This window comes from Clavelina lepadiformis, chromosome 9 (assembly GCF_947623445.1).
Source record: "Clavelina lepadiformis chromosome 9, kaClaLepa1.1, whole genome shotgun sequence".
NCBI lineage: Eukaryota > Metazoa > Chordata > Ascidiacea > Aplousobranchia > Clavelinidae > Clavelina > Clavelina lepadiformis.
Window position 1 is genome coordinate 15,365,336 of NC_135248.1, and position 21,880 is coordinate 15,387,215.

The 21,880-nt window shown below is 40.3% G+C and overlaps 3 protein-coding genes across 4 annotated transcripts; 1 reads left to right on the forward strand and 2 right to left on the reverse strand.

The window, feature by feature from the left end:
* The first annotated feature begins 336 nt into the window (after positions 1–336).
* LOC143470069 (uncharacterized) lies at positions 337–8,531 on the forward strand. Its single transcript, XM_076967953.1, has 18 exons — positions 337–481; positions 764–978; positions 1,082–1,137; positions 1,707–1,842; positions 2,128–2,206; positions 2,268–2,360; positions 2,441–2,590; positions 2,701–2,780; positions 2,950–3,117; positions 3,192–3,415; positions 3,511–3,651; positions 4,013–4,127; positions 4,226–4,380; positions 4,564–4,703; positions 5,575–5,717; positions 6,124–6,252; positions 6,374–6,546; positions 6,721–8,531. Exons 2-18 carry the CDS (start codon positions 804–806, stop codon positions 6,901–6,903), a joined length of 2,340 nt encoding a protein of 779 aa, XP_076824068.1. The 5' UTR covers positions 337–481; positions 764–803; the 3' UTR covers positions 6,904–8,531.
* Positions 8,532–8,665: 134 nt separating this feature from the next.
* On the reverse strand, positions 8,666–14,082 carry LOC143470065 (importin-13-like). Its single transcript, XM_076967936.1, has one exon. The coding sequence runs from the start codon at positions 12,013–12,015 to the stop codon at positions 9,178–9,180; it is 2,838 nt and encodes a 945-aa protein (XP_076824051.1). The 5' UTR covers positions 12,016–14,082; the 3' UTR covers positions 8,666–9,177.
* A 1,253-nt stretch (positions 14,083–15,335) lies between these two features.
* On the reverse strand, positions 15,336–20,882 carry LOC143470929 (FAD synthase-like). Of its 2 annotated transcripts, XM_076969226.1 has the most exons (14): positions 20,742–20,882; positions 20,473–20,558; positions 19,077–19,207; positions 18,677–18,822; positions 18,254–18,402; positions 17,982–18,041; positions 17,828–17,906; positions 17,396–17,550; positions 17,231–17,328; positions 16,883–16,998; positions 16,690–16,788; positions 16,349–16,538; positions 16,064–16,137; positions 15,336–15,920 (listed from the first exon to the last, which is right to left on the reverse strand). In XM_076969226.1, exons 2-14 carry the CDS (start codon positions 20,501–20,503, stop codon positions 15,785–15,787), a joined length of 1,464 nt encoding a protein of 487 aa, XP_076825341.1. In that variant the 5' UTR covers positions 20,504–20,558; positions 20,742–20,882; the 3' UTR covers positions 15,336–15,784. The 2 variants fall into 2 exon arrangements, with proteins under 2 accessions (XP_076825341.1, XP_076825340.1); XM_076969225.1 differs by lacking the exon at positions 20,742–20,882 and having other exon boundaries at positions 20,473–20,709.
* Between the last annotated feature and the right edge of the window lie 998 nt (positions 20,883–21,880).

Below are 21,880 nucleotides of genomic sequence, written 5' to 3' on the forward strand. Positions count from 1 at the left end.
CACGACTGAGTCTTGGCAAGGCCATCGACTCCGCAAACTTAACCCAAAACTCACCAGCAGGCTTGAGCTCCTGGGCAAGCTAAACCCGCGTTCGAAGGAAGAGATCGATCACTAATGATACATAAAGTCGTCGTCTGGATTTGCGATAAGATTCTTACAGAGATCACAAGCTTAAGAAGATGTTTTACAACATTTAGGTTGTTTTTCGTCATGGCAACACTGCTACAGTGAGTCATATTCCCATATTTATATAACTGAACATTGTATACAGAGCACCAACATATACAGAGCACAAAATGGCCCCTGGCGTTTGAGGTGTAGAAGAAACTGCTTTACATCTATTTAAATGACCGTACTACATAGAGAATGTTGCAGTTGAACCAGGTTTGGCGTCGCTTGGTTCTAGAACAGCTTGCTCAGGATAACATTTAAAATTTAAACCTATACGCGACTGTGGAAGTGATCAGCACCAAAAGCGAAAGTAAGAGAAAAAATTTGCTTTCTCTTAATTCGAAGCGAATTTAGTGTAGTTCAATGTAATAATATACATTTTCTTTGGAAAAAAGATGTTTTTAGTAACTTTTTACACAGAAATTGGGCGTTTAGCAAGTTATATAATCCAAGCTCAGGCAAGAATAAGAGAAAAATAAAACCTAAAAAAAAAAAAAAAATGACTCAGGAGGTTAATTATTCCGTCATAAATGCGTTTGACAGTTTGGTCAAAAAGCTGGAGATGTTTTCTTAATTTAATTATTTTTCGTAGACCGGAGAGTCAAGTTGTTTTGAATCAAATTTCTTCCATCATGAGGATTGTTGTTTCAATGTTTGTTGTTTTCATCGTCGTTGGTTCAACGGCCTCACACAAAAACGTTAATTTGAAGACAAACCAGATTTGGACGAAAATACGAAATGTTGGTTTAATTCCGTTCAAAAAGAAACAATTTCTTCAAATATTTCCTCCCGTTCACCGCATTCAAGGTTGGTTCTGAATTTGCATTGGAGAATATCGTCTGTTTTCCGTTGATATTTCAGCAAATCATATCAAAGGTTACTCGGATTTAAGCTTCAGTAATTTTTTTAGGTCGGAAACTTTTCTCTCTTCGTCGAAAGCGAAGTTCAGAAATGTCGCCCCAACACGTGAGCAGAATTTGACAAATTATTTCATATAATTATATGAAACAAATGAGCATAATAAGCTTTCTATCCGACCATTATCTTCAACCGAACAGCAAACGTTTATTTTTAGACAATAAGACCGTTTTAGACGAAGATTATTCTCTAATGGAATGTTTATAGGTTTCTGTGGGCCGCGAGACAAATATAATCTAAGCAGATAACGAGTGCACCACCCATTTCGCGGTGGATTGTGGTCCAGTGGGCAGCTCACCAAGGCGGAATTATAACAGTTATATGGATTTCCATGCACAATGTTTGTTGTAATTTTGTTGTGTATACAATTCCATGGCCATGAAATATTTTACAAGATCCTAATGCCGTAAACACTTCGTGATTTTGCTTAAACGGAAACGCCCAGTTAAGTCCCAGATAATCTGCTAAAACGCGGAATTTTAACGATCAAAGCAGACATTTTTGAAACTTCAAGTAAACATTTTTGATGTTTGAACGAAACGACATCAGACTGAGAAGTCATGAACTTCTAGGAACGACAGCTTAGCGCAGAATAACTTCAACAATATTCCTCGCAGACATATACACTGCTTGGTTGGCAAGACTGGACACCGTGCGACGTCAGCGATTGTGGACAAGTCGGCAGACAATACCGGACCAGGACCTGCCTGCTTAATGGGGAAGTCGCTGCTGATCAAACTGTATGCGGGGAAGGTACGAGATTATTTAATTGCATGAGATGAAAGCGAGTGGGGAGCCTCTTCACGTCAACAGACGGTGTGCTAAGTACCACTGCATGCATTATGTGCATTTGTTTACAGGAAACTATTTTTACTGATGGTTATTTTTGTGCGAGAAGGTTTGGGTTTGCAACGTCATTATCTGCACTGTATTTTATATATCCCTTATTTGGTGGCTTGCTTAAGTAGCAAGATTTTTTGAAAAATTGCAAATTCTATTCTCTCTGTAACTCTCCTTATCCATTCCGCCAACCTTTAGCGCTGATGCAAGTACGAAAATGCGAAGTTTCCTGCGAACAACCCTTCGAAGTCGATGTAACCCTGAGTTCAAATGCAAGGTACAATCTTTACCTTGACCACAAGCCGTGAAGCTAAAGTTTACAATTTTTTTACGTTCAGTGAAGGTTGGTTAGAATGGTCTTCTTGGTCGGAGTGTGACGTCACTTGTGGTTCAGGCATGACGTATCGACGGCGTCATTGCAACAGTTCAATGTAAGTCTAAGGCATGGGTATTGATTAATTTGATGTCAATTTGTGAAATGCTTAATTCTATCAATGGTTATTCTTAATAGGTCATGCAGTGGACCAAGTGTCGTCCAGAAACGGTGCCTAGAAGACCTCATGTGCCCTGCATGGTTAAATTGGGAACCTTGGAGCTCCTGTTCTTTGACTTGCGGAACAGGAGGTGTCCGCTTAAAGAAGAGAAAATGTGCAAGAATCAGGTGACTTGACTCCACAATGCTGACTGTGATAGGAACAATATACCTCCAGTGATGTAATGAAATACGAAATATCCATCTCACCATTGAGACTTAATGATGTTTATTTTTAGTTCTAATCATTTCAATTTGAGCGCGACTGATGACATCTTGAAGCAATCACTGATTCTCAACGTAGAAGTCCCACTAACCGGTAAACGTTCATGATAATATGATGATAAACCATTAAATTTAATCTATATCATATACTTACCACTTTAGAGCCATTGACATAACCATATATTTAAATAATCTGCACTTACGCCTGCACAACATCTCTCCAAACCGAAATCCAAGTTTCTTAAATATTTTTTATTTTGAAGTTTTGAATAATTCTCACTGCCATGATGGGGAGGAAGGAAGCGAAGAAGCGGAGCCTTGTCTGGAACAACTGACTTGCCAAAGCCACTGGTTGCCATGGACAACCTGGTCGTCCTGCTCGGTCTCGTGTGGGATGGGATTCAGTTCAACTTGGAGAAAATGCTCCGGAGGTTGGAGATGACTCCTCTGGTTCAAATGATTGCAACAGTGAGATCTTGCAAAGTTTTAAAACACTATTTTTTAGAACGTTTCGGGGGTTTATGCAACGGAAGCTCCACCAAATATCGACGATGCTTTGCGCCGCCCTGCTGGTCACATTGGTCTGATTACACCAAATGCTCAAAAACATGTGGAAACACTGGAGGCTACATGACCAGGACCAGGATATGCACAAGGACGAGCGACTTTCTCCCGCAATATTTAACCTGCAACGGTTCAAGTGTGGAACGGGCGGCATGCAGCGCTCAGGTATGGGACCAATAAGTGGACTGGGCGAAGTTTATCCCAGCAGGTTACACGTCGGCGTTAAGGTACTGATAAGCTCCCTTTCAATCATCACCTAGGAGTGTCCAGAGTGGGCACCGTGGAGCAGGTACACAAGGTGCTCGCTGAGCTGCAACGGAGGGACCAAGACCCGGTCCCGGCGATGTTTGAGAGGAATCTGCAGGGGACGTAGTATTGACGTCATCAGTTGCAACTACCAGGTGATAAAGCGATGACGTTTGTGACGCAAACAATGATTTCGGCGAAAACAAAAGCATAGAAATCTTAGATTTAATATTTGTAGCAAATCAAAACCGGACATCTCAATCGCGTTTATGTCCATAAAAGACAAGAAAGTTAAAGCTTCGTAAAGACACGATATAAGCAGATGACTTGGGCCTTCCACTTTAGCAGAAAGCTATAATTTTGCGACCACAAAGCACTTGATTGACCGCAGACGTGGTTACGAGATTTTCGTTTAATTATATTCGAACACTATGAAGCAATGATGCCCAATATTAAAGATGTGGCTATTATTTGACTAACAAAGGTCTAAAGTTATTTCTAAATAATTCTTTCCAGCCTTGTCCTTACTGGAGCCAGTGGTCTTCTTTCTCTTGCTGCAGCGTCACCTGCGGAAATGACGGCATAAAAGAAAGAACAAGAGTATGTCGCCATAGTTACGGGAAAAGCAACAGTGAGTCAAACCGACCATGAAAACCAGCCTTTCACGGTCACCACCCGCGTGAACCGCCTTCAAACATCTTTCGAAACTTTATAAGATTTCTATTTAAGGTTGTGATGGAAAATCAAGTGAAAGACGTCCTTGCGCGATGCGTCCTTGTAATACGTCACTTCCGTCTGTGCTTGACTCGTTCGAATGCGGAGTGAGGAATAATTGGACCATGGAGAGAAGTGGGAGACCGATATTGAGAATTTTCGGGGGCAAGGTGCTTCATTTATTGACTTGATCACCTTGCAACTTAGATGTCTATGTTCACTTAAAAACATAGCAAACATACATAACTGCATTAAAGACTTGCTTGCGCCTCATACCGTGTAATCACACACAAGGTCACTTATTTTCATAATCAATACATTCTAGTATTAAACATTTATTCTTTATTGTTTAGACGTCACGTGATCAAGGGTGGCCCTGGCAGGCCAGCTGGCAGCATCGGGCTTGTCATTACTGTGACTGGATCCACTTTTGTGGCGCCACGTTGATCGCCCCTCAGTGGATTATTACAGCCAGCCACTGCACCGAAGAATCGTGAGTTTATGAAATGTTTGGTTGTTAATTTAATGCATGACATCACATTACCTCGACAAAATGGAATCGAAGCTAATTATGACGCAGCGGCAGTGATGAAAAATCTCTCGTCATTGGCGGTAAAGCGCAGCATTACTTATAACAACACTGTTTAAAGATTCCAGAGGTAGATCAACTTTTGAACTGGATTTGCTGTCGTCAGCAGTAGATCAATCATCACTGTCATGTCATTGATGATCTGTCGTCACAATGGCCGCAACTAACGCGTCGTGCGGAAAGTCTCACTTATGAAATGTCATGCTCACTAAACCACAATCCATAAAATTTGACAAAGCAGAAAACTAATCCCAAGCAAAGCGTCAAAAACATTTACAAATGAAAATAACTTGAACAAGATGTTAAAAATTCGTTCGCGTCTGTTTTTCGCTCGTTTATATCAGACTAAATTAACATCTTTCAGCTTGAATATTTCATGAAGTGCTGATATTATGCTGAAATGAGAAAGCGGTTTTATATCAAGAACGTAATAACACCATTGCGGTAATAAGTTGAAAATACCTTGAATACTTCCATGAAAGGAAGAAGTTTTTGCTTTTTTTTACTTTATGAAGCACCATCTGGGTTCCATTTCATCTTATTCGAATGTTTTAGGAGAAATTATTACAAGGCCACTCAAAAAACTTAAATTGTTTTATTTTTGACTTGTGACAATAGTTTAAGGTCACGTGCAAAACAACCTGGTATTGATTCTTTGAATCTTAATAAAACCAACTTTATTTAATTATTAAATTCGATAAATTCTTGCCTTGATCATGCTTTTACATGAGGTAGCCTTTTTCACTCCGAATCATGACGTCATGCTTACGTATAGGGCGTACCGTGTGAAGCACGATGACCCGGGAGACACGTGGAGCGTGGTGTTGGGGATGAGGAGGCTCTATCAAGACGGAGAGAGATTCTTCGTCAGAAGAGTTTTCATTCATCCCGATTATGAATACGACGCCGTCACACGAGGTAGGCTCTGACGTCTTCTAAGACTTTTACCTGCATATATGGTCTGTTGTAGTTTTTACTTTTGGCAGCGGCGTAACGTCCATATATAGAGCGTTTGTGTCACTCAGAATGATGCCGTAGGCCATGTCAAGGTAATAAACTTCTCATTTTTAAGAGCTACTTGTGCACTGTTTTGTATGATTGACCACATTTGACAGCGAACTCGGAAAATATTTCACTAGAGCTTGTTTCGCGAAAGATCATACGAGTCTGCGTGGAACACTACTTTTCATTTTCTTTAAGAGATTCCGCAGAAATGTGTCACATCTTCTATTGCGTTAAATATTTTGGTTTATAAGCCAACAAGCGATTAAAGGTTTTGAAATGAAATAACAACATTACACCAAAATACATGATTTATCCGCAGCCGACATCGCTTTGATGAAGCTGCGACGACCCGTGGCGTTGACGCCCGAGGTAAGACCGGTTTGTCTGCCGCATTTGATGAAGCCAATTCCCGGGGAAACTTGTTTTATCACTGGGTGGGGATACACGGGTAAGACAAGGTTTCGCGCATCTGTGAAACGTCATGTCATAATATATGTCGTCACAATACACGAAGTAACTTCGTAAAAGCACGATTTGGAGACGTCACCTCAAGTTTATTTCATCAACAGCGTCTCCTCTGTCGCCGAACGCGCAACTTTCCGTTGATTTGCTGGAGGCGGGGATACCAATTCAGAGATTTGAAGATTGCCAAAGACTGAGCAGCTATTACAGCAATTTTCTAGATAAGAAAAACCACATGTGCGCTGGGGACCCAGTCATTGCTGCTAGCGACTCGTGCACTGTGAGTCATGGGACTGGAACTGGTTTAATTTAACTTGAGTTTATAAAAATTAACATTAGGTTCGACAGCTTTCTTAAACTGCCAATGACTTTCGATCAAAACGCCTGAAATGTTTTCAGTTTAGAGTGACTTTAGACGATAAACTTTTATTAACTTTTTATTGTTTGTTTTTAGGGAGACTCTGGTGGCCCTCTAGTGTGCAACATTAACAACGACAAATGGTACCTAGGTGGCGTAACATCATTTGGTTTCACTGAATGTGGAACGAAAGGCCACGTGGGCATATATACACCAATAATCAACTTTGAAGGATGGATTAGAAGCACATTGGACAGCTACTCGCATGATTCTTGCTAAGAGTAAATTGAATGACCACGTGCAAGAGAAAGAGCGGGAAACAAGGTGTCAGTATTTGCACATAACATCCCCTCAACACCAGGTGGTGCCGTGTTTCTTGCCCTGATAAAAAGAACTTTATGTTGCTTGCGAAAACCTAGTTGTTCCAAATCCCGCTTCGTTTTATGATTTCTATGTTCACTGAACCCTCAAACTTGTCAACTCACATTCTTGTCTTGCCAGCCGCGACATGTATCTGATACAGTCACAGCATTGCTCCAAATACAGCCCCGTTTAGTAGATGTAGATCGTACTTAGTATATCCCTTGCGTTACCACTTCGTACTTAGTATATCCCTTGCGTTACCACTGTGCTTCCTTTTCGCTGTTTATTGTTCCCTATCCTGCCCGTATGTGAAAATGGGCGGGTTATGAGGCGGACGAGTCTATAACAAAGCTCTTACTCCTGTTTACGTCATTGGGTTGCTTTCAAAGTTGATGACGTAAGCAAGATTATAATCGTTTCCTAACAAACCAGATTGAACGTCATCATTCCGACTTGTACGTTTATGCGTAACTACCGCTCGTAGCACAGAATAACTGACCTAGCAGATACAACCTGAAACACATGTAAGGAAAGAATTAGGCGAAGCAAACCACAGTCAAGTAACCTGGACACAATTTTTTCTGCTAAAAGTAAGCTTTGAGTGAAAAGGTTTTGTAGCGTACACCACCCTCTCCGCTAGGTAGCGGTAGGAAAACAGGTTTATGTGCCGAAAGAATTATTGTAGAATCTTTTTTGAGAAGTCTCTCTACGTCAAGTTTCGTCTGTGCATCCACACGTGTTATTTGCCAATAAAATTATACCAAGTTAGCCGCAGTCGTGGATTAGGAACAGCTCAACAACATATGTATGTAGTCATTATGTCCTTTCCTTGCGCTATCTATTTTGGTGACCCTGACGTGATTGAAACCCAACCTTTGATTAGGGTTAATAATTGAGTCAGCTTAGCAAAGCAACCGTTCAGTTTTGCAGTGAACTGGAATGATGCACGATCGTGTTCAGAAGGACGTGCGAGGGAATGTGCAGCTTTCGATGTGTTGTGCTACTGTTACCGCCGTTTTATCCCAACATGGGAATATTCTTCTCTGCTGCGACAAGTGGCATTCTTTCACCGACGACGGCATTGCTTCACGCGGATTAACAGACAGGTGTCGATGCCCAGCTCACACGGAAAGAACCTTCTGAAGCGCATTACTGTATTATAGTTGAACTTACACTGCAGCAAGTGGTTGGTTAGCATTTGTTATAAACTTCTTATCAAGTGTGCATAGTATCGTATAATATGAAATTTGTTAAACCTTATTGTGTACAGTTTTGCCCTATATCGTGTCATATTGTAGAGCCTACATTGATTTCCACGTGTCCACAAGATGGATAATTTTTTCTTTGTTGTTTCCTGCTTCCCGCTTTGTCTTCAATATCTGGGCCCCATTTACTCCTTTGTGCTTCCTCTGGAACGCTCAGACCTAACCCTGCCACCTGTTTCTCAGGAGCTCAACAAGATTTACTCCTATGTCTATACATGACGTAATTTCATTCGTTGCGAAACAGTTGAACATCAAATCAATTGAATTAAATTGATGCCATTTCTGTCTTTGCTACGACGAGCAACAGCGTTTATCTTACCTTTCGCGCCACCTGGCGGCGGACTCAAAACAGTAGACACGTCTCTAACACAAGAACGCTCTCCTCTCCTCCTTGTGGCAGCAGAAAATTAATATAAGCATCGTTGTTGTATTGATAAACACACAGCACAAAAATACGCGAATAATTTCATTCTGCGAAAGTTTGAAGAAGGCAAATGGAAGAACTGTACAGACTTTGAGTGTGTGTAAAGTGTGTACTGTTCAAGGAGCGAAAGTAAAAAACACAATTGTTAAAATCATAGAGTTCTTGGAGCTACATGAACAAAGGGAAATGGCCAAAAAAAAACAACTAAGCAAAACGTTTTCTTATTAATGCTGTGGTTGTATGAAATAAAGTCAACACTATGAAGTTGAAAAACACAAGGGTAGCAAACTTACTTGATGCACAGATGAAGTAGTTACCAGCTTTGTCATTGACCACAGAAGTCACACAAATGTTGGCGGTGAAATTTTCAGAAATAATTCAAGGTATCTTTGTCAAGGCAGTAACAGAAAACATCGTAAGATAATCAGATAACAGAGAAATGGTTTTGCACGAGTACAACACATTCACAGAAAATGGTAAAAACAAGATAAGTGTGGACGACTAAGCATTTGCATAATCAGTGCCATGTATACCACGACACACGAGAGTAAATTCCTTCACAAGGTCGCGATAACTTCGCTTGTTCTTGCATTCCTTCAACAGCTGATTAACAAAACTGCTTTTCTTGTTTGCTTCAATTTTTTCACATGGGACATCGGCAAGAGCGATCACTTCATTGATATAAGCCCTAAACATTGAAATATTCAAACCACACATTACAAACAAAATATCGGCGAAGTGGTCCATAGCTGAACGAGGGGAATTCCCACCAATTGCTTTTAAAACAACTTGAAGTAGTTCCTTCCCGAGTCTTTGAACGATGTCGCAGACATCCCTGTGCTTTGACGATAACGAAAGAAATTCGATAACAAACATTGAAGCACTGTTCGCTGACTCTGAGTCTGGGAGTTGAAGAGTTAAAATTCCAAACTTGAACAAATCGTGCAGCAAGTTCGATTCATTTTTCTCGCTGCTCACTCTGCAGAGAGTAAATTGCTTCCTGCAAGTGTGGGAGAGGAACCTCATAAATCCATGAGCAATGTCCGGATGTTCACGGATGCTGCTGTTCAAGTACAGGGGCGAGCACGAATTAAATATAGTTTGAAATAAAGCGACAACTTCACCGCGATGTTCCTCATCAGCACCAAAAACAAGAATGATTTGCTGAGAAAGACTGAGCACAGAAGTGTGCGGGTATGCCTGAAATACCGTGCATAGAATCTCACAAACTTCTGTAAGCAGTGAGCTAAAATCTCCAGTCAAACTGCGAATGGATTTGTCATAAAGTTCGCACAAAGCATCAACAATCAACACATCGGCGACCCAAACATTGAGAATATCCTTGAATATCGGTGTAAGTTGGTGAAGAAAAATGACTGCGGGCTGCTCCACCTGGCTCTCTTCATTCTCCTTCCTTCGGTCGAGAGTCAAGAACAAATTGGTCAATAAAGTTAAAATATGAACGATGCTGTTTTTATTTGGGAGCGATGGAGGATCTTTTGATAGCGCTTCTAGCTGCTGCATCTGCACAAGGAGCACGCTATGAAGATATTTCATGCAGTCTTGCTGAGGTAAGCAAGATAAAAGATGACCGATAGCTTGCATCAGCCAGGACTCTTCGTTGCTTCTGAGAGAGCCACGCATGAGCACAGCTGAGAACTGCTCCATGATGGTGGAAGCAAAAGTCACAAGATGCTCGCCGCATTCTCGAGTCAGTCGGCGCAGAGTCAAGACGGTGGACATAGACAGATCCTGGTTATTGAGACATGGAAGAGCGATCGAAAAAAGAAGCCACAAGTTGTCGGGGTGATTACTCAGCCACTCTGTTAATGTTCCGATGGTGTAAAGCATCGTGTCTGCAAGCTGTAAAGAAGTGATTTGAATTGTGGGCAAAACACTGACCAACTCCTTCAAAAACGGCAAATCAGTGTCAAACTCTGTAAGGGTTTCTATGATAGAATGTATCCCAAACAGACAGGCTTCTATCTCATGCCATTCAGATGATGCGTTCCTTTCGCCCAAGCAAGCCTTGAATTTCTCAAATATATATAAAAGAACATTGACTCCGAGCATCTCCAAGAAGTACATAAAAGTGTCTGAGATGTCAACCCGGTATATTCTATGCTGCTCCTTTTCGTCGGCTGACCAGCTGTCGTGCGAGTTGTCCTTTGGGTAGCTTGCTTTCTGGAGCAAACAACTGATCACTTCATAGAATAAGGGATGCAGCTGTTGCTGTAGTTGGTCACCCATCGAAGCCTGCAGTTCGTCTTGCAACGAACACCAGAAGGTGAAAGAAATTGGACTCGACCATTCCTCTGTGGGGTACTGCAGCGGCAGGCGACCGCAATCTAAGACCATGTAGATGATGCCAAGACCTGCTTGTGGATCAGGAAAAGTCTCCAGAATTATCTTTGGTTGATTTTCTGCAAAGCCGCACACAAGCCTGGTTAAGCCGAGCACAGTGTCAGCATCTTGATCTACGATGGCTTTTTGCAACATCGGATGTAGTGAGAGGAGCAGTGGCATCAACTTTCTCATGGTGACGGTGAATTCTTGAGCGTATGGGGAACAAAATGTAGTCAATAAACAGTCAACGCTTTTATCAAACAAGTCTGGCTGTTTGACGCATTCGAGAATATCAGCAAGAAAGTCGCTCCATTCAGATATTGGGACACCGACCATGATCCAACTCGACACACACTTGATGACGCTTTCCTTGCACACTTTCATCGATGGGTCGTGGAATAAAGCGACCAACATTCTCATGACTTCAGACTCACCTGCGCGAAGCAAATGCCTGACACGTCCTTTCTTGTATTTCTCAAGGTTTGTTGAGTGATACTCTTCTGGTAAAACTGTCAGCATTTCAAGTAAAGCAAAATTTAGCTTATCACCTCCATTGACAGATGTTACAGAGAGCGCGCCGAATTTATCGATGATGTCTGTGACTGCGCTTGGCCATGACCCCTGGATGGCGCAATTAATTACAAAAGCAGAAAACGCGACACACAGTCGAGTGAGCACGATCTTCCTGTCTTGTAAAAGTGAAAACCTTTCAATAAGATGGAAGAGTTGGTCTCGCAAAACGATAACTTTGTCATCGGGAATTTCATCCCAAGAACGTGAGATCTTACTCACAAGACAACTCGCGCCAAAGTATTGGACTTCTGAAGCTTTGTTCTCCTCCAGAAGCTGCCACGCAAACATCCACGCCTCCTTTGATCTTTGGCACTTCGTCAACCAGCGCTGGGCCACATCTTTTGAAGAGGAGGAGGGGTCATAATAGAGCTGGTATAATGCTTTCTCCACATTCTCAGCAACAATCTCAGGCTCTGTCATGGCCAATTTATACTCAAATCAACTAAAACGTTTTTCCTGCACAACGCACTGCTGTGGTTAAGTTCATGCAGACTTATATTTCATAACATAAATATATAACAGTATAATAGAATGTTTAAAGCAATACAAATTTAATGCCAGTCATATATACATTATACAATCTAACATTACAATCCTTAATGGATAGTGGCTACTCTAAAATCTAGTCAAAAAAGTGATACACAGAAGCACCAATCCATGCAATGGAAATTTTTTGACATTTCTAATGGTATACCAACGCAATACTGAATAATAACTGCTTCATTTTTATTTAGTTTTAATGTAAACACATCAATATATAATGTGATCAATTTGAAGAAAACCACAAAAATTAAAGATCCAATGAATGAATGAACAATGATGAAGGCATCCTGGACGACCAATCCAGCAGCATCGTAAAGTGACTTGACTCTAAAACTTGCCACCAACTTTAACCAACACAAAGACTGCAGAGTCATGCTAACCTTGCAAAGTACGCATTGAAGACTAACTTTTTTGAAACTTTGCACGTCTGGCCCCATAGTGGAAAGCATGGCAACTGCACCCTCAAGATTTTGGAAGACTGTGCTTGCTGCTCCCGAACGCTTCACATATATCTCTGGAAAAGCCCACAGTCTGTGTTTTGCCTCAAGACTACAAAAAATGCACTTTTTGTGCCATTTTCCACCCCGATTTTAGCCATACTGCACCCGATCACCCCAATTTTAACTGTACGGTGCCCCCGAGATCTCGTAACGTGTCGTGTCAGGTTGGAAAGTGCGCGGGTGGTCAGGATTAATTTGGAGTATTATAATCAACAGTTATAGTTTCATCTTTTGGCGCTAGGGATTGCTCATCGCGAGGATTATACCAATACTAAACGATACGGTTGCACATATCAAATTCTTCATCTCCTTGTTTCTGTGCAAGTTTTGGTGTTTAGTTTTTGCTGAGCATATGTATACTTTGTTGGGTTCTAGGCTTACGGATCATGGCGAAAAGTGTGGCACCTGCACGCATGAGATTCATCAACAGGCACCCAAACTTTTTTCCTTCACGCCAAATTATATTAAACAAACCAAGAAAAGCTGGTTGTTTGGATGCCTATTTAATAACTAACGGGCTGTGGCTACAGTGCAAGTGATCACGACGAAATTTGTGTCTTTGGACGCAAGATTTCTCGTTACAAGGTCTACTTTCCAGTCGGGTTTAGGCTACAACTGTCAGCGCCATGGTTTCCCTCTTTACATCATTGTGCTAATGATAGAAAACAACGTTAATGCGGCATTATGATAAAATAGGCTAATCATAAATTCATACACTGCAGAGTAATACGTCATAGACTACAGTTGTCATTTATCTGTTTATGCTAAACTGTCAGACTCGCACGTCATCTTTGTTGAAGAACTTGGCTACATTCCACAAACAGTTATTTGGGCCAAGCTGTACTAAAACAGGTTAGGTGTGGTAGTTTTTGACGAAAAGTCGTGTTTGCACGCACGAAATCTCGGCACTAAGATGCATCATAAACACAATCTGGCATCATCCAAATGCCCACTAAATATCGGCATTCTGAAAAAGGTGGTAAATCTGGCAAACCAAACACTCTTTGCGGCAAGCAGAGAATTACCAAGTATTCTACCATAGTATACTAAAAGATAAATTTTGCACGTCCCAACAGCCGGCCTCAGATGATTAAGATAAAAATTCTTCAAAAAAAATTTAAAAGTTATTTTGTGGTAGTTGTTATCAAATTGCCGTCACTCCAACGCCATTAATGATGCCATCAAAAGTCATTTCAACTTAATTTTTGTTTTGCCGATTCTTTACATTTTTTCTGTTAATTACCTTTGTTTATGAGCATTATTACGTAGTCTACATTTACGTATTATTTACATTATATACATATATATATATACATTTACGTAGCATTATTACGTAGTCTACATTTTTGCCGATTCTTTACATTTTTTCTGTTAATTACCTTTGTTTATGAGCATTTTTACGTAGTCTACATTTGCTTTCATGTTTTGTGTGGTAACCTTATCCTCGGACTGAGGAAAGTCATTGGCCGACTTAACCCCGGCGACGACTCATTCGTTTGGTAAATTGGTTTTCAAACAAAGCAAAGAAATAAAATTTCAACCGCTTACGCGTCGCCTAAATGCCAGCTCCGAGCAGAACAAGCGACGTCATTATTTTGCAGCCTTTTAATTGGTATGACATTTCTATGGTCTAATTATAAATGTTTTGTGAAGCTGACTTTTATTCATTAGTCAAAACAGTTTTAAAAAAGTGTACGTAACTGGGCCTGTGCATGTGAATTCCTCATTAGTGCAATTCAAACGGAACCCTGTGAGTTTACATATTTAGTGTGGGCGATGTATCTGTTCTATTTCTACCTTGTGCAAACACTTGACCATTGTTATTAGTATTTGTGATGATATTATAAAATTGCTTGCAAATCGAATGCTGCATAGAATTCTTGTTTACGGAAATCGGCAAAGCAAAGCATTGCGTTACGTAATCGATTCCTCTCTGCTTATCGTATTAAGTCGGGACAAAAATGTCGTGCATGCCTGCTTTACGTGTGTTGTTATTCATAGTTGTTCAATGCGTGACAGTCTACGAAGTTAACCATAGAAAGTGGTCGACTTTATTATGTAGCTGTCACAATGTCTTATTTAATGTAATCGTTTGAACAAGAAACAATATAAACAGTTTATACAGTTGTCATGGTGTACAATTGATTCTAAGATTAAGAGAAGCGAAACAACGACCTGAGACTCATTTATCATCGAGGACATTAAGCAATTCTACAGACAAACATTGTAATTGAAGTGATCGTCCTTACAGGCTAAGGAACGATAAACAATCATTTCATTACATATTCAAGGCTCTGACCGCTATAGGAGTCGCTTTTACCACAAACATTATGGACAGTGGTGGCCTGTTGGCAAACTGAGGCCAGGGCGAAGTCGCGCACAGACGTCAGTCCAACGATGAAGGTTCCGATGTTACTACTTGTCGTTTGTCAGGTCTACTCTGGCCCGTATAGAGGGTGAAAAACACTTTCTGTCAATTTATTTATTTGCGCAGCGACCTGTCAGACACGGAGACGTATCTCACCAAGACCTGCATGCTCTGATAAATGCTAGCAGCTTAACATGATCGAAACAGGTTGACCGTAGACTTGTTCCAAGATCGACTCAACATTGTAAGAACAACCGGAATCTCAGCTAGATACCGTTGCTGACAGTCCTACTGTCCTGTATCAAACATGGCCGCGTTGGAAGACAACATTCAAAATATGATCTCTGTGTTCCAACTAATTAACCATGTTACTTAAATTGACAGCAAATTTTGTTTGAAACTCTTCAATTGAGTGATAAGGATCAAATCAATTCATCAAACGACGACGAACTCGCCTGAACTTGTGACGCAATTTCCACCGAAAATATACTTTGTGTTCAAACCTCGCACAACGGCGCCAAGGTTTGAACACAAAATCCCACAACTGTAAACAGACGGCGGAAATATTACAGCTGGAAAACTCTCATTGCAAAACTAATGCAGCAGCAGAAAAAGCTGAAAGCGAGCACGACAGAATTAGGCTGTTATAGTTAAGTTTAACCTTGCATACCGTATAAACGCAACATTGCATGCTGTAAAAGTAGTATTAAATTCATAGTGCAGTATGAACAACAATCAAACAACTATGCTACGATTAATCTAAAGTTGTTTTGTTTCGTCATAATCGTCCATTCCTCTCCATATCTTCATTCTGTAAGGTATAAGCGGGGGCATATCTCACATTGCCTCCATTTCCCTTGTACGCAAGTTTGCTGTTTCGAGATGTTTTGTCTCGGCTGCCCAGGCTCGTGTAACTGGGGAAAATATTCGGGTTATTACGTCATGTATATACTTGTGGCGTGTTTCAAAAATTAAAAAGATACTGTGCTTCGAGGTATAGAGATTGCGTTGTTTCCTAAACAAAAGCATTTCAAATTTACGGTCATCAACCACTCACCCGCGGTCATATAGGACGCAGTAAGGCAGGTTCAATGCACGCAGAAAAGTCCAGATGTCATGGTATGTCCAATTCTACAAAATTTATCTTTAATTTGACAAGACACAAGCCAGAGGTGAAACAATGGACGATTATGACTCGGTAATGAAATTTACTCACATCGGTATTTTTTCTTTTTGATTTCGGCGAAACAGACGCTAATCACTGACTAATAACTGCTAATTAAAGTCAACCGCGATGAACAAAAAGAAGCGACGAAGTCAACACAAAATCGACCAATCTCACCAGAAGTGGGTTCACCCTCATAAAGGGAGGCCAGTCTTTGTCACAGGCGGTAAATGACGTAAGTCCAGACGAGTATGGGTCACCACATCTCGTTCCCATGACAACAGCCTTTATTTCTGGGCGCTCCTGATGCAAGTGACGTAGCGCTGCCTTCATTGCGCCGTTCAAGGTGTTAATGTCCAAATTGTACCTGGCGTCAGTAAAAATAAACGTCGTCGTTAAATTAGTCAACCGCTGTCATGACGAAATGGTGACGAAGCGACGTGACGTGATTTATCGGATATTGAAATAAAAGCGTAAATAAGACGTAGGACAGACTACTTCAATCGATTTCATTTTACCGGTCCACGCTGTCTTCCATGAAAGCTTCGAGTTCTTCAAATGGATGAAGGTCCTTGATGTAGAGAGCGCCCAGTTTGTCCTGGCTATCCGGATACAAGCTAAACCAGAGCAACTAAGTAAGTGCAAGCAAAAGCATATATGACCACGATTCCCACATTTAATGTTTAAGTTCTTGAGGACAGAGCTACTGACCGGCACATGACAGCATAGTAAATATGTAGCAGCGCTGTACAATCCTTTCCGCCGTTGAAGCCGATGCAAATCGCATTCTTCGGGTATCTCTGGAAAGCTTCTTCCAATATCTGCACCTGGTACCACAACAAGAGGTGACAAGAAAATATGCGACGTGTTGACGCTTTGAAAGAAAACTTTGGTAGCTTGTGATTGCATTTGTTCAAGTTTAGCAACACAAGTTCAACTAAAATTTCGAAACAGCTTACAGTTTTGGTGCCAGGAGCCACAGACTTACCAACAAGACCAGAGTATTTTAGCTAAACGGATAATTTTAACCACATGGTGGCCGGTGAGTGAAAAAATTACCGAGTGTAAAACTTTCTGGTGTAGGAGAGGAAATTTTTCCTTGATAATTCCCCCGAAAACGTCTCGACCTCGTAGCGATACAGGATTTTCGATGTAGTCTGTGACAAAGTTAAATAACAGACTCACCACGAACAATTCTACATCAACAAGCTTACAACAAAATACCTGCCACTAATTTCCCTTCAGTTAAATTGGACTGCAAGTAACTGACTGCGTGTTGAGTTGATTCTTCATTAGGTGACTCGACTATCACTTTGACTTTGTAATAATTATTGAACCAGTCAGGGTACGAACCAATAGTCACGTCAGAGTCCTTGAACCTAAGACATAACAGACATCGCCTGAGTCTCTGATATGGTCAACTATAAACCAAATAGTGATTTCCAAAGCATTATAAACATGTCTGAGAGGCACAGTAGTGGGAAGTAGAACAAAGACAGGCATGAACACCACAGCATAAAACCTCCATGCATTGTAACCATGGACAATCTTCTGAATGTCGCATGCCTGTTGCAGGACAGAAAGCTAAATACTATTCATATGCAGCCAGATCTATTACCAGTGATTTGCGAGCAATTTTGAACACCATTTACTCACCTGTTTGTGCACGACGACAAAGTTTCTGCTATTTCTGTTTCCAATGCATTGACTCGGAGGACAGCTGCGTGGAAGGACGCTGAAATTAAAGCTACCAATAATTTTTTGTTATTTTCAACTCAATTACGAACCAAAAAGTAGAAAAGTTGTTTACCATCAGATGCGAATAGATGATGCAGATTATCGATCAACCTTCGTAAGAGCACTGGAATACCTGGAGTTTTAAAGAGCATTTATCGTTAATTAAAAGATTTACTTAGACAAAACAAGATTAATGCTACATTATAAGTTGCAACTATCCCATTCATCGCATCTTCGGTGACCGCTGATTTATTGTAGATCACAGCTCACAATGACCAATTATTTTCATGCACACAGTCTGATGGTTTGCTATGAATAAACATTGAAACAACATCCCATAAATACCGGGAAAGATAAAGACATTTCGGGTCGACACGAGGGGGAATTTAAATTTCTCTCCATTCAATGTGTCGGTGCCAAAATGGAGAACAGCTGATTGCGGTAAGCACGCCAGTTTCATTTCAGGGGAATTTTCAGTCAAGCGGCCAAAATATCTGCAAAGTCAAAAAAATTGAAATTCAGTTTAGAAGCAAAAATCATGAAGACACAGCAATGATTAAACAACAAACGAGCATAAGCAAAATACACACAAAATCAACTGCAAGTCTGTGTATTGCCTACTTCAACACCTGACCCCCTAACAAGGTTTAAGCAGTGACCAGCTGAGAAACAAGGTTGGTAGAAAGACTTTTATACAGCCTGTGCAATCCTTGTTCCAAAACAAATTTACATAATAACGTACAACTGCAAGTGATGGAACAAAGTTACTTTTGACAGAGGCTGACAAGGGTGGGGTGGGGAGCGATAGTCTCGTCAAAAGCCCGAGCTACTCCTTCGAACGTGACATCATCATGAGTGGGTCCAATGCCCCCCGATGTGAGCACAAAGTCAAATGATGAGGAGAGTTGTTTAACCTGTGCAAAGAGTTGACCACTTTACAACAAAATGACATTCACAAACTTTCAAGCACTTAGTTTACTGACACAAACTAGAAATCAAGATAATATAGAAGCTACTTGGGAACTTTATCACAACTGAGTCAACGTGTCAACATGACACAACGTGTAAATTTCCACTTACAATACCCTCAAAGCAGCACACAGCGTAATGCAATGTAATAATGAGTAAGCAAACATCAAAATACAAATTTGTGCATTTAAACTCTTACTTCTGATGCAATGGTGTTCAAGTCATCCCCGATCACTGAAATCTTCTTCACTGAAACTCCCAGCCTGTGTAGAGTGGTGGCCAAGTAGAATGAATTTGTGTCCTGCGTTTGTCCCTTTAAAATTTCATCACCTATCTCAAAAAGGATTTAACTTCAATGAGAGTAGTGGTAGCATAGTCACTGGTAAATATATACTTCAAATATAGTACTGTGGTAGTTTTATTGAACTTTCTAGTCCAGTTTTAAAAATATTCGTGTAATCCTCTAAACCTCCAGGGCAAGAAACAACAAAAATATAAAAAATTACCTTGGGGCATGAAAGAAAATATTCAATTAACGCAAAGAGGTGACTTAGATAGAAATACTTAGATAACTGTAATTTCATACGACTGATTATACACAGATCTGTAATAGCAGATTTTGTCAATGAAAGATATTATGATAAACAGGCCCCTGAAATTTTTCAACTAGGCAGTAACAACATTAACTAACAAGTAATTATAATCTTGTCCTAATGAAACCAACTGGCTGCTAATCAATAAATGTCTATGTATGAATATATATTATATAGTACATCTAGACAGCTGGATAAAGAAAATGCTTTCTTCTGGATCTGATCTTTTGTTGACTTTTTACATATTTCAAAGTCGCAGAAAAACCCATCATATTTTTTATCAAAATCTGATCGTTTGTTTTACAGCCCAAACTATATTTCATCAAGCACTAACCTGAGCAATTGTTTTATCAAAACAGAAATTTTTGTTTGAAGATTTGAAAGCTTAGAGATCACAACTTATTCCATGTAACAGAATCATTTTTTGAAAGTCAGAAGAATATGACAACAAAATTCTTAATTTTTATCCTCAGACTGAGTCTTCGCACAACTTAAATTTAAAGAAAACTTCTCATTACTCAAGCTCTGGTTACCAACGTTGTTTTTATGCAAGTTCTGATAAACAAAGAAACATTATATTTGATTTTTGGTTAAATTGATTACTTCCAAAGGTGTTGACTTGGTTTGGCAATGAGCGTATAGAAAAACTTTTAAATACCGTAGCCTATTGTACTGTACAAGACTTTCAGTCCAAGGTAAAAGACTATTTATCACACCTCTCTGCTCTACCAGAGTGGCAAGTATGACAGTTTTCGACAAGAAATTGTGCATGCAAACGGCAAATTCTGGCATGATGACGCATCCTGAAGCTTCAAATCTTTGTTTATTTATTATAAGTTGGAGTTCAATTCTTCAGTTTTTCTTCGCTTATTTATTATAAATCGGTGTGAAGATGAAAGTTGGGCGATCACGTAGTTGAATCTCGCGTGTGCACCTGGCACACTCTCCATTATGGCCACTGTACAAGCCGATAATAACAGAAATACAATTTAATTTACCTACCAATAATAATGATTCCTGCCGTTTTCATCATGTTTTCTTTGTTGGCAGATGTTGAAAATATCCTGGTAACTTGCTTGCGATGTCCACTTGAAGAAACAACAAAATTTTTCCAGGCAAACATCAAAATTTGAACTGTAACCTTCTAAGCTATTTTAAGCTAATTCAGTATTCGCCTAGCCCAAAGTGCATGCAATTATGCAAAAAGCACATTTCCATGATTTCCTGGATCGTAAACAACGCGGATCAGAAAAATTACCGTACTGCCGTACCTGTATAACCTGTAGCGGAAACATGCTCAATCTTTCAGCCGCTGTGCATTTTTAGACTGTCCGATCTGCCTTGCTAGGTTATATCTGTCACTGTCTAGTTATAGATAGCCTTAGGCCTATCCTATATGACAGGGGTGGCCAAACTGTGGCTCTCGAGCCGCATGCGGCTCTTTAATGAAATATTAGCATTGATGAATTAGACATGCATTTTCCCGGTCTAGACGAGTTGTTTGATCAGATTATGAAACAATGCGTTCTATCACACGTATTAATAATGGACTCATTGTTAGTAATAATCAAATTACACTCCAAAAAGGACATTATTGTACAGAAGTGTGCTAACTTGTACACTGTAGTTAAGTAAACTGTCAGATTGAAGCTGTACGTCAGGATTGACCTAGTTTTAAGTCTTGGTTACGGTTATACTAAGAATTGCAAAAAGAGTTGGTGAAGCCCAGGTCGAGACACATAGTATCACCAAGCAGCACTAATATTTATCAATAGCTACACTTCGTTGTGAGTGAATAAATTCGTGTTTTTTATTGTGTTTGTTTTGTGGCTCTTTTAAAACTGGAATTTGTTATATGCGGCTCGAGCATGAAGCAGGTTTGGCCACCCCTGCTATATGAGGTCGCACAGATTAGACACTAGTAAGCAGTAAGATCCCAGACTCGTAGCCCATTGCTCTACGCGAATATTTACTCAGCCTATAACATAGGTGCAGAGGTGGGATTTATCCAGTTCTTGGAATTTTAATGACCTCCGCGAACCGGTTGATAGCAAGCGCATGTAGGGGCCTAAGTGTATATCGGCCCGGGTCAATATGCGCGTACTGGTAGTGATTATTTGGATCACACCAGTGCCACCACTGCATAGGTCTACAGCAGGGTTATTCAACGGGGACGGTATTGTCCATCAAAGGGGAATTGTGAGAATTTTTGAAGTTGGGGTGGGGGTACGACTTTACTTTTTAAGGGGGTTGAAGACGCTGTTTCAATTGTTTTGATAATTATGTATCTGTTATTTACCAAGGTATTATTTCACAAGAAAGATTGAAGACCACTGGTCTACAGTAATCTTAGCAGGGACATGGCTTGGACCACGCTCCACAGTTAACATCTGATTTCATATTTATGAGT

What these genes read in the sequence shown, in the direction of transcription:
- LOC143470069 (XM_076967953.1), top strand. Translation starts at nt 804, where the DNA reads ATGAGGATTGTTGTTTCAATGTTTGTTGTTTTCATCGTCGTTGGTTCA. An exon ending in TCATCAGTTGCAACTACCAG is followed by an intron (nt 3,652 to 4,012) that starts GTGATAAAGCGA and finishes AATTCTTTCCAG; the next exon opens with CCTTGTCCTTACTGGAGCCA. An exon ending in TGAGAATTTTCGGGGGCAAG is followed by an intron (nt 4,381 to 4,563) that starts GTGCTTCATTTA and finishes TTTATTGTTTAG; the next exon opens with ACGTCACGTGATCAAGGGTG.
- LOC143470065 (XM_076967936.1), bottom strand. Translation starts at nt 12,015, where the DNA reads ATGACAGAGCCTGAGATTGTTGCTGAGAATGTGGAGAAAGCATTATAC.
- LOC143470929 (XM_076969225.1), bottom strand. Translation starts at nt 20,593, where the DNA reads ATGTTTGCCTGGAAAAATTTTGTTGTTTCTTCAAGTGGACATCGCAAG. An exon ending in TGAACACCATTGCATCAGAA is followed by an intron (nt 18,823 to 19,076) that starts GTAAGAGTTTAA and finishes CTCTTTGCACAG; the next exon opens with GTTAAACAACTCTCCTCATC. An exon ending in TACTATGCTGTCATGTGCCG is followed by an intron (nt 16,789 to 16,882) that starts GTCAGTAGCTCT and finishes GCTCTGGTTTAG; the next exon opens with CTTGTATCCGGATAGCCAGG.